Raw genomic sequence first — 12497 nt, forward strand, 5'->3', positions numbered from 1 at the left:
GGGGTGCATTGTGATGTAGGGAAGGGTGGGTGGCTCTTGACATCCCATGTAAGGGGGCGTGGGGTGCTCTGGACATCTAATCTTACAGATTTTATAACCTGCCCTTTGAGGGCAACCATAATGTTGATGCGGCCCACAAAGAAATAGAGCTTGACACCCCTGGTCAAACAGAACCTACTTATGCCTTCATTGCTAGACGATCACTTAGGCTGGGTATACATTAGCAGGATTTTGTTCAAAACGTATGCCTCCCCCCTCCGTGCAGGTTTAAGAGATATTAATTGTACCTACAGGTAAGCCTTATTATAGGCTTGGAGGTAAAAGTAAAAAAAGAATGAGTATACTACCACTTTAAGCCCGCAAAGCGTTGAAACCCACGTTCAGTGGACCCCAGGTTCCAGGAACAAGCTCCTGCGGGCCCTCTCCAGCCCCAAACCAAGGTGAGGACATTCAGTTATGGAGCTGGCGTTCTAAATGGACTACAAGTTGTCAATACACTAATGCTTCATTGAGACCCAAGTCCCTCTGCTGACATGGCAATGGGCATGTGGAGAAAGGAACCCCACAATTCAGGTTGGTAAAATCACCCCAATTTTACATCCTAAATACGGAGTAACCTGAAACCTGCAGGAAAGGGTACAATTGACCTTTAACTACCTCAATACAGGGCACTTAAACCCCCTTCCTTCCCAGACCAATTTTCAGCTTTTATCACTGTTGCATTTTGAATGATAATTGCGCGGTCATGCAAATCTGTACCTAAATCAAATGTGTCATTTTTTCCCCACAAATCGAGCTTTCTTTTGGTGGCATTTGATCACCGCAAGGTTTTTTTGGTGCACGAATAAAAAAATACCGAAAAAAAGTTATTTTGTTTATGTTATAAAATTTTGTAAATATATAAGTTTTTTCTTGCACGGATGAGACTGCACTGAGGCACTGATGGGGTGGCACTGATATGCAGCATTGATGGGCACTGATAGGCAGCACTGGTGGGCAACACTGATCGATGGCATTGGTGGGCAGCACTGATAGGCCCTCTGAGCCCTGATTGCCATCCCTGGTGGCCATGGTGGGCACCCCTGGTGGCTCTAGTGCCCCCTCCCCCCAGGGCTGCACTGGTAATCAATGTTCTGATTACCAGCACAGACCCCTCTGTGACCAGTGAGTAATTAGTAAATGGAGATTTGCTCATGACCAGTATTCCTGCAAAAAGTGCCACATCCCTTTAAGATACAAAAAATTGGGGGGGGGGTTCCCCTAGTTTGGGACTTTTGAGGCACAAGGACTCTAGAAAATGTATTTTTTAAAATAATTTATGAATGCAAAAATACAAGATTAAAAACAGCAAGCAGCAATCAATGACAAGGTTCTGTTCCAGAACCTGAAACCCAACATGTTTCGAAAAAAAAATTTCTTCAGGGGTGGTTCTTTAACAATGCTCTGTCAACATAAGAAACATATATTACTTGCATGATTCTATGATCATGTTTCTTATGTTGACAGAGCATTGTTAAAAGAACCACCCCTGAAGAAGTAAAAGTTTTTTCGAAACATGTTGGGTTTCAGGTTCTGGAACAGATACGGTTGTACACCTTGTCATTGATTGCTGCTTGCGGTTTTTAATCTTGTATATTTGCATTAATAAATTATTTGAAAAATACATTTTCTAGAGTCCTTGTGCCTTAAAAGTCCCAAACTAGGGGAACCCCCTCAATTTTTTGTGAGTAATTAGTAAAACTCACTGATCCCCTGGCTGCAGCACAGGTCGTCTCCTCACTGACAGGATCTGAGGAGAAGGAGATCAAAGCCGTTACAACGGCTGTATTTACATTACATGATGGCTGTGATTGGACACAGCCGTCATGTGATCAGGAGGGCCAATCACAGGGCCCTCCTGCCAAAACTTGTTGCTGTGTGTCCGTGGGACACTGGACACAGCCGTCATGTGATCAGGAGGGCCAATCACAGGGCCCTCCTGCCAAAACTTGTTGCTGTGTGTCCGTGGGACACAGGCACATCGAGATCGCGCCGCTGTGCGTGCCCGCGGCGGCGCGATCTCGCTCCTTCTGCAGGTCGTTCCGGAGCGTCCGATCAGAAGGACGAGACTCTCACCCGGCCGTATATGTACAATGGCCGGGTGGGAGGTGGTTAAAAGACTTGCTGCTCCCCAATCAATTAAGATAATCCTAGCAAATTGTGTTAACCAAACCGCTTTCTAGGAGTTTATATGGAGAAATTCGATAATTTTACCTTTAGGACATTTAATGCATTGGGTTCCTGAAGACTTCCTTCTATTGAAAGCCAAGGGACCCAAGATTACACCTATTTGTAATACATTAACCTGGAGATTACCAACTCACCAGGGGCTCTGCCAAGCTCGAATAGAAACCAAACATAGGCAGGACTCTTCCTAGAGCTTTCTCCGGCAGGATGAGCCAAATTTATCAACATGGGGAAGTCTTCCAACACCAAGCAAAGGTCAAGGTTTGTCGTGGAAGGGACAGATTTGTAGATTTACCTTCTGCTCCAACAAGTAGAATGATTACACTTCTAACAAATCTGTCCCTAGGGACAGAGATGTTTACATGTCTACCTCATCTACAGCTGCCGGAGAGAAATTACCGACACCGAGGCTCTCCCTAAGAGATAAAGGGCTTTCCTTCTTATAAAACCAAGCAGACTACAGATCAGACTGAAGAATTGCATCTCATCAGGGCTTAGTCTGGACAGAGTGTACAGAGAACCCGTCACCTCCACGACTAGGTCAGGTCAATTAGAGCACAGCCAGACCAGATAATCCATTCCTTCCTCCTGTCTTACACCTACCTGCAGGACAGAAAAGCTTTACACAAAGCATTAGACAAGCACACTCCATTAGGATGCACTCATTTTTCCCAAGAAAGCAAAAAACCATTGAAGATTTTAAAACTCCATGAGATTGTTTAGATCAGTTTCTAAAACCAGGGTTCCATGGAATCAGTGCTCCTCCAGAGGTTGCTAGGGGTTTCCTTGAGCAATGAGCAATTTTTGCACCTCAGATAAGTTCCAAATTACACCACTGATCCTAGCCATCTGTAAGAGGGTACCGGATATACTCTAGTATAAGCCGCGGGGGGGCACTTTCAGCATGAAAAAACATGCTGAAAGTGCCCCCCTCGGCTTATACTCAAATCACTGGCTTCACTGTTTTTAAAAATGGCGCCGACGTGTCACAGCGCATGTGCGGCATGCCCGGGAATAGCCAAATGGGTTCAGGTTTTCCCGAGCATCGGCGGCACATTTGCGGTGATGTAGTATTGGCACCGCGATTTTTAATTTGAAAGCGGCTCACCGACAGGTAAGTGAGACTCCTCCGCAGCCCCTGCATTTCCTTATGCAGTGCTGCGGGCATGGTACAGGACATTCTCCTGTACCATGCCCGCAGCACTGCATCTCCTGTGCCATGCCTGTACTTACTGTGCCATGCCTGCACCATCTCCTGTACCATGACCTGCGCCATGCCTGTACCATGCCCTGCGCCATGCCTGTGCCATGCCCTGCGCCATGCCCTGCGCCATGCCCGTACCATGCCCTGCGCCATGCCTGTACCATGCCCTGCGCCATGCCTGTACCATGCCCTGCGCCATGCCTGTACCATCTCCTGTACCATGACCTGCGCCATGCCTGTACCATGACCTGTCCATTCCTATACCATCTCCTGTACCATGACCTGCGCCATGCCTGTACCATGACCTGTCCATTCCTATACCATCTCCTGTACCATGACCTGCGCCATGCCTGTACCATGACCTGCGCCATGCCTGCACCATGACCGCAGCCCCTGTTTTGTGTCTTGTAGTAGTCCAGTTGGGTCCAGTAGCTGCTGCATTCCCCACCCTTGGGCTTATACTCGAGTCAATAAGTTTTCCCACTTTTTTTGTGGTAAAATTAGGGGTCTCGGCTTATATTCCAGTCGGCAACGAAAAACCGATATCGGTCGATCACTAATTTAAATACTTCCCTTCAGGCCTGAAGCCATATTCATGGAACCCACTGACATTCCCAAAAAAAAAACTGAGATTAGAGGCAGTGGACAGGCAACTGTCATATTCTCCTCATTCAAATAGCTGTTCCTTGTGAGAAATACTCAAGTTGTCATTGCTATCCTAAAAATGCCATTTGCATGGCTGTGCTGCTAAACTACAGTTGAAATACTTGGTGGTAAACCGCTAGTTCAGCCTTCATTATGAGTTTGCGCTCTTGTTCTGGACTGCGATTTTGGTGTGAAATCAAGGACACCAAGCCAATATTCACATGGCTAGCAATGGTAATCTTTACACTTCTAAAAGCAACTCCAGAGGAATTGGTTTTCGATGGAGTGTCGGTTCACACTATGGCGATCCGTCTTCGGGGGCGACTAGTGAAGTCGCCGTGCACCGCAACTTCGGTGCGACTTGCACGGACTTCACATAATGGAAGTCAATGCAAGTCACTCAGACTTCGGTCAAAAGTAGTGCAGGAACTATTTTCTAAGTCGGAGCGACTTGAGTAGCTCCTATTAGAACGGGTCCTGTAGCACTGAATGGACCGCAACTTGTCAGGCAGCCAAGTCGCCTGACAAGTCGCGGTAGTGTGAACCGGGACTTAAGGTCCTATTTGCTTTTTACTGCTTTGTCTTCGAACAGAAGTAAGAAATCACTGGGCATTCAGACTAGTTCAGCTGAGTTCTCTAAAAACTAAACTGGCCATCTGCAACCCCATTTGGGGTTCCCTCAATTCCTGCCCTGGCGACATCTAAATGTGTAAGAAATGCCACCAAAAGAGCCCAAGACAAAAGCTGTAACCCTTCCCCGAAATCAAAGTTAGTGCTTGAGATTGCCATGGGACAACATACCACTGACCAAGTAAATAATGCAAACACTGGATGAATATCTGAAGACTTCCATAAAACCAATGCTACTAAATAGAAGGAAAATTGAAACATGCACAGTATTCGATTCCAGTTCCTATCCCCAGTCTGTATTCCCTTGGCTCAATTCCCACAGCTGACAGATGACGGGCCCTGGGGAACACCTGCCTGTGATTAGCCCCCAGCAACAGTCACTCCTATCACAGCATAATCAGCAAACAAAGCAGAGCCTCTTCCACATTACCTACCAGCTGGGCCAACCACACAAGCTTTGTTTGGATCAATTCAAATATTTAGGGCAGGGGTCTTCAATCTATGGCCCTCCAGTTGTTCAGGAACTACAATTCCCATCATGCCTAGTCTTGTCTGTGAATGTCAGAGTTTTACAATGCCTCATGGGACTTTTAGTTCCGCAACAGCTGGAGGGCCGTAGTTTGAGGATCCCTGATTTTAGGGTATATTTGAAGCATTTGGGATGATTCAAGTGTTTACCCCTCTCACCCCCACTATTCAACCTAAACTCACTAGGGCAGGAATTGAGGGAAAACATCTACAAGGGAGACAAATGAGATTCTAGCCCATTTTTGCAGAGATTAATAACCCAGGGCACTGGGGCAAGGATGGACTTCCTACTGTCTCCCCATTAAGGCCCCTTTCACACAGGCAGACCGTTCAGATCCGCCTGTTCGTTTTTGGCGGATTCTGAACGGTCCCCCCATGCATTCCTATGGGGCATCGGATGGCAGCGGAGACATGTCCGCTGACATCCGACCCGTCAAATCTGGACGGATGGAAACCCTATTTTCCATCCGTCCAGGGGACCGACGGTCCGTTCCCATCCGATTTCCCCCATAGAGATGCATGGGGAACTGACAGCCGTGTCTCCGCACACAGTCCTCCTGCTCAGCAGGGGATCGGCAGATCGATCCCCCGCTGAGAAAAGCGGAGTCCGTTTGACGGACACAGTGTGTGAAAGAGCACTAAAGCTGTTCTTCTAAAGGCTGAAGGTTTACCCAGAATTCATTCTATGCATGAAGGTAAACACGTGCACCCCCCCTCCCCCCCCGCCAGATCTCTATCCAGCAATGTGCACAAGAGAAACTTCTCATTAGCTCAGAGACAGCAATAGGAGCTATTGGCTTTTGCCGCTGTCAATCACAGCCAATGAGGGAGCAGGGGGTGGAGACGAGACCTGTTCTGTGCGTCAATGGACACAGCAGGGCTAAGGAGCAAGGAGGTAAACCCATACATGCCCCATTCCAAGAGGCTTGCTATGGGGGCACTCAGCAGAGAGGAGCCCATAGTGCCAGTGGGGGACCCAAGAGGTTTGAGGCACTGTTGTCAATCACAGCCAATGAGGGAGCAGGGGGTGGAGATGAGACCTGTTCTGTGTGTCAATGTACACAGCGGAGCTAAGGAGCAAGGAGGCAAACACATACATGCCCCATTCCAAGAGGCTTGCTATGGGGGCACTCAGCAGGGAGGAGCCCATAGTGCCAGTGGGGGACCCAAGAGGTTTGAGGCGCTGTTTTCAATCACAGCCAATGAGGGAGCAGGGGGTGGAGACGAGACCTGTTCTGTGGGTCAATGTACACAGCAGGGCTAAGGAGCAAGGAGGCAAACACCTACATGCCCCATTCCAAGTGGCTTGCTATGGGGGCACTCAGCAGGGAGGAGCCCATAGTGCCAGTGGGGGACCCAAGAGGTTTGAGGCTGCTCTGTAAAAACATTGGACAGAGCAGCTAAGTATAAAACATTTATTTTTTTTCCCCTTTAGGATCACTAACTTTCACACTTTAGGCCCCTTTCACACTTGTCATGCGATTTGGGACTGCAAAATCGCATGGCAAGTCGTTCATTATTTCCAATGAGCCTCATTCATATCTGTGCGACTTGAAGTTGCACCAACTTCAATGTAGTCCCTGCACTACTTTTGATGAGTTTTGAGGAAAAGACATAAGCCCAGTCAAACTCGCATCAAAATATTGCAACTTTGAAGTCGCACAAGTGTGAAAGGGGCCTTAGATAGAGGTTGCACGTGTATGGAAGATTTTGGGAAACATGCACATCAAGAGATAGCTGTACTCCAGCATTAGCGGAAGGAGGCCTAGTAGGACTTTAAAGACTCATCCTAGTAAATGCAAACTGCTATGATGGAAGGCCCTACTACCCAATCTGATATAGCATTTCCTATAGGACTGCATCACTGACAAACCAGACCTTCCAACAGACTGACTTCTACAAGGTTGGAATATTTCCTAAACCCAGGTGGAGGCCTGAATATTCTCAACAAGCTATAGGACTAGAATACTGCAATACTCCCTCTGAGCCCTGTAACCAGGCTGTATCATGGCCTTCAGGTCCCTGCCTCTTCTACAGCTATTACACAACCTTGGCTTGCTACCAGGGTCTATAATGCCCTGCCACCCATCCCACAGAGCTTGTATATCAACATCAAGCCTGGAACCTAAAAACTGACCCTGGCATAACCAGAACCTTCAATGCCAAGCCTTCTCTTTTCCACTGCAAGTACCGGCTCGGCTCTACTTGGCCCGGTTTGCTTTTCCACTGCTGGTACTGCATGGTACGGTGTTGGAACGGTTCGGTATGGTTTGCTTTTCCACTAAAGTTAAGTGGGTGGGATAACAACGATTCTCTGACCAATCAGTGGCTAGTAGTGACTGCATGTAAAGGATTGTGGGATATGGTACCGGGTATGGTACCTCTTGGAACCACAATCGAGGTGGTACTGTTTTTGAGAGCCGTACCGTTCAGTTCCATGGAGTGGAAAAGCGCCGCCGTACCAAACCATTCCTACACCGTACCATGCGGTACCAGCAGTGGAAAAGCACAAAAGCGAGCCGAACCGTTCGGTGCCATGCAGTGGAAAAGCGCCGCCGTACCGTACCGAACCGTTCCTACACTGTACCATGCGGTACCAGCAGTGGAAAAGCACAAAAGCGAGCCGAACCGCTCGGTGCCATGCAGTGGAAAAGCACCATATCAGAACCGGTACAGGACTTGATCCTGGACAATTCCTACAGTGACCAGACTATTGATCTCTCAGAAGATAAAGGTTTTGGCATTGGAGACCTTTGTTACTCCAGGTATGATGTCCAGTTTTAGGGATATACCAGTGTCAAGGAAGACTGGGCACTACAGACCTGTTACTTCTGCAGCAGTGCCCATGTTTAGGATTTGTCGAATACATCAGCTGTTTGGGGGGGGGGGGGGCTAAGAACTGCAGGCCTTGTTACCCCACAAGCAGAGGCTAGGTTTGCAGATATAGGGATATTCCATCAAAGATCAATCAAAGCAGGCCTTGTAACCCAACAGCGCCCAAGTTACAACTCAAAATGAGAGGTCCGCTAAACTTTACCCCAGAAGCAGTGCCTAGACCAGTGTTTCTCTCAACTCCGGTCACCATAACAGGCCAGATTTGCAAGAAAACTGAAATACATCCCAGGTGATATCATTTGCTGCTCAGTGATTGCAGTATTCTAGTCTGCATCTCCCCAAGGTAATACTTAAAATCTGGCCTGTTAGTGTGCCCTGAGGACTGGAGTTGAGAAACACTGGTCTAGACCAGTGATGGCGAACCTTGGCACCCCAGATGTTTTTGGAACTACATTTCCCATGATGCTCATGCAGTGTAGTTGAGTAGACCAGTAATGGGGAACCTTGGCACCCCAGATGTTTTGGAACCATGTTTCCCATGATGCTCATGCACTCTGCAGTGTAGTTGATCATGGGAAATGTAGTTCCAAAACATCTGGAATGCCAAGGTCGCCATCACTGGCCTAGACTATACAAACTAGAGAAGGCCAAGTACTGCAAAGTTTGGACACCCCAGGAAGAGATCTCAGGATAACCAACTGTGGAATATGCCAGTTCTTTTGCAGGCCGACCACTACAAATATCCCAGAAGCATGCAGGCAAGGGAATTGTGAGCTATAAAGCCATTGGCTTACATTGGCAGTACCTCCAGGCCTCATCCCAGGACAGCACCCATGTATTATGGAACCACCACTGCAAGCCTTGGTTACCCCAGGAGCTTGGATTGCAGAACTATTGAGGTCTTAGGATGCGTGGCAGACAGACCTGGCCACGGACACCCCCCCCCCCCCCCACACCGGAGTCCAGTACACACAATATCCCACCCAGGCACCAGTTCACTTACCTTGTGCCTGCAGACGGCGATGGCTTCCCCCTCTCCTCCCTCTGCCAATAGGATGCCTTCCCCTTTGGCCAATTGGGAATAGGTCTCAGGAAACGCTTCATGATTGGCTGGGAGGAGCAGCAGTGTGGCAATAGCAAATATTCATTCACTATTGTCACACAACTGGGTGGGCTCAGTGCTCTGCGCCCTCAGCCCATCCTGTCTTGAAGCCTATTAGAGCCTCTGGCTCCAATCACGTGCTTCAAAAAAAAAAAAAAACAAAAACCCTCAGAATCCATGCATCCTCCGCCCTGCATATGGATTAGGGGGCCGGACACTGATAGGGGGCCACCACTGGTTAAACCCCTTCATTGACAGTCACTTACCCCGGGTCAGGCTCCGCCTGCGCCCCCTGCTAAGTTGCGCCCTAGACGGCTGCCTAGGTCGTCTTACTGGTAGCGCCGACCCTGCCCGTTAGCGCTGTTTACCATCACCCATGTAGTGCAAGAGCCGGACTTCACACCACTTGAATGGATTGCTTAGGTTTGTTCTCGCATTACATGGTCTTCACTACCTTCTAGGTTGACAATGCCAAGCACTGCAGACCTTGTCAAGGAGCAGAGCCTAGGCTCAGGTTCTATCCTAGGGTAATCAAGGCCAGGAGTGCCAAGCTAACACTTACCTGGGGTAACAAAAGCCCGCAGTCCCCGGCCACCCCATCTAGGGCGAACCAAAGCCGGCAGGCACCACCGCACAGAGGTAACCAGGGGCCCACCACCGCGCAGAGGTAACCAGGGGCACACAACCCCCCCCCCCCCCCCGCCACCACCGCGCAGAGGTAACCTGGAGCCAGTAACCCTCCGGCCACCACCGCACAGAGGTAACCGGGAACCCACAATGTCCAGCTTACCCCTATCCCCCATGACAACCCCCCCACTCCCGATGGCCAGGGCACGCACCGCCCACTCCCGGTAGCCCAGGCACGCACACCCCCCTCCCGGTAGCCCAGGCACACACACCCCCCCCTCCCTCCCGGTAGCCCAGGCACACACACCCCCCCCTCCCTCCCGGTAGCCCAGGCACACACACCCCCCTCCCTCCCGGTAGCCCAGGCACACACACCCCCCCCTCCCTCCCGGTAGCCCAGGCACACACTCCCCCCCCTCCCTCCCGGTAGCCCAGGCACACACTCCTATCTCCCGGTAGCCCAGGCACACACCCCTATCTCCCGGTAGCCCAGGCACACACCGCTATCTCCCGGTAGCCCAGGCACACACCCCGGGGGCCCACAATGTCCAGCTTACCCCTATCCCCCATGACACCCCCCTCCCTCCAGCCCAGGCACACACCCCCCTCCCGGTACCTCAGACACACACCCCTCTCTACCGGTACCCCAGGCACACACACCCCTCCCTCCCGGTACCCCAGGCACACACACCCCTCCCTCCCGGTACCCCAGGCACACACCCCCCTCCCGGTGGCCCAGGCACACACCCCCCTCTCCCGGTACCCCAGACACACACCCTCTCTACCGGTACCCCAGACACACCCCCCCCCTCCCGGTACCCCAGGCACACACACCCCCTCTCTCTCGGTACCCCAGACACACCCCTATCTCCCGGTAGCCCAGGCACACACCCCTCCCGGTAGCCCAGACACACCCCCCGGGGGCCCACAATGTCCAGCTTACCCCTATCCCCCAAGACACCCCCCCTCCCTCCAGCCCAGGCACACACCCCCCCCTCCCGGTACCTCAGACACACCCCCCTCTCCCGGTACCTCAGACACACACCTCTCTCCCGGTACCCCAGGCACACCCCCCCCTCTCCCGGTACCCCTGGCACACGCCCCCCTCCCGGTACCCCAGGCACACCCCCCCCTCTCCCGGTACCCCAGGCACACGCCCCCCTCCCGGTACCCCAGGCACACCCCCCCCTCTCCCGGTACCCCTGGCACACGCCCCCCTCCCGGTACCCCAGGCACACCCCCCCCTCTCCCGGTACCCCAGGCACACGCCCCCCTCTCCCGGTACCCCAGGCACACGCCCCCCTCCCGGTACCCCGGGCACACACCCCCCTCTCCCGGTACCCCAGGCACACGCCCCCCTCCCGGTTCTCACCCTTGAGGGAGGCCTCCACCAGGCGGAGGTAGAGGTGGCTGCTCTTGTTGCCGTGGCTCATCTTCTGGGCCAGGCCGTTCCTCTGGAGGACGCACTCCTCGAAGCGGACGATGTTGGGATGGCGGCGGCGGAGGCTGGTCAGGGCCCAGAACTCGGACAGGGCCAACTCCACGTTCTCCGGGGCGTCACAGCGGATCTTCTTCACCGCCACCCGGGCTCCGCTCTTCCGGGCCACCGCCTCGTACACCACGCCGTACGTTCCCCGTCCCACCTCGGCTAGCAGACTGTAGCGGGGCCGGGAGACCTCTCCTCCTCCCCCGGGGGGCCGGGCGCAGGCCTCGTCCTTCTCCACTACCTTGGCCCCGGCCTCCTCCACCTCTCCAAACAGGCAGCTGCCGTTCACAGTGAGGGGGGCGGGGAGGCACTCTCCCAGGGGCCGCCGGCGCCGCTTCCGTTGGGAGGATTTAGTGGCTTCCATGGCTGGGCCTCATGGCTCGGTGCTGGATCAGGCCGTTCTGTGATCACCGGGTGTCAAACCTCCACGCCCACCCCAGGGCCGACCAGCAGCCAGCCGGCACTTCATATACTGGGCAGTCCGACAGCCTGAGAGCGAGTTATAGAATGAGATATACCATTGCTGGAAACCCCGGAGAGGGTGTCCCACTTTTACATAATTATACACAAACCTACACACCAAACTGAGACTCTTTTTCATATCTGATATCTTTATTATTCCTTTTTGCCAATTATTTTTCCCACTGCTTCCTAAAGAAACCAACCAGAAGCTAAAAAGGCTTCAAATTCCAAACCGCCCTCCCCTATCGACATGGTACGCTCCGCAGAGGGGCCGAGTGTAAACACAGCCTTTTGGAACGAACCAAACACCTCTACAGGGGTGGTTGAGAGTCACATGTGCCTGTAAAGAGCGAGTTCATTTTAACGTCCACCCGCTGCGCTGGAAGACAAGAGCGGGCGTATTAACGGGGCAGGGGAAAAGCAAAGCCACGCAGGGGGTAAGTGGCGGTACGAGGAGTTCGACTCCCCCCCCGTGTCGTAGTAGTACCAAGCTGGATGTGCTTTAGCCTGTCACGTGATCAGAAAGCGCGCCCGCGGCGATTGGAGAAGGTCACGTGGTGATCTGTGAGGGGAGAGAGAGAGAGAGTGACAGATGGCGGGAGAAAGGGGGGATCGGTGTGGAGGAGATTACAGCGCCCGTGTTTGTTTTTATAATGTTTCTAAAACTATTTTATAACGTTCTGAAAGTGTGTGACCGTCTATTGTGATATCCTTATGAGGGAGGACATTTTCCTTCACTTCCTGTGCAGAGG

At 51.9% G+C, this 12497-nt stretch overlaps 1 protein-coding gene across 1 annotated transcript in view; it reads right to left on the reverse strand.

The window, feature by feature from the left end:
* STK35 (serine/threonine kinase 35) overlaps nt 1-11751 on the reverse strand; it is a 56846-nt gene extending 45095 nt beyond the window's left edge. Inside the window, exon 1 of the mRNA XM_082271399.1 lies at nt 11170-11751. Coding sequence (XP_082127525.1) covers nt 11170-11647 — 478 coding nt within the window. The 5' untranslated portion in view covers nt 11648-11751. The remainder of the gene's footprint in view (nt 1-11169) is intronic.
* Between the last annotated feature and the right edge of the window lie 746 nt (nt 11752-12497).

This window comes from Pelophylax lessonae (genome assembly GCF_965119305.1).
Source record: "Pelophylax lessonae genome assembly, chromosome: 11".
NCBI lineage: Eukaryota > Metazoa > Chordata > Amphibia > Anura > Ranidae > Pelophylax > Pelophylax lessonae.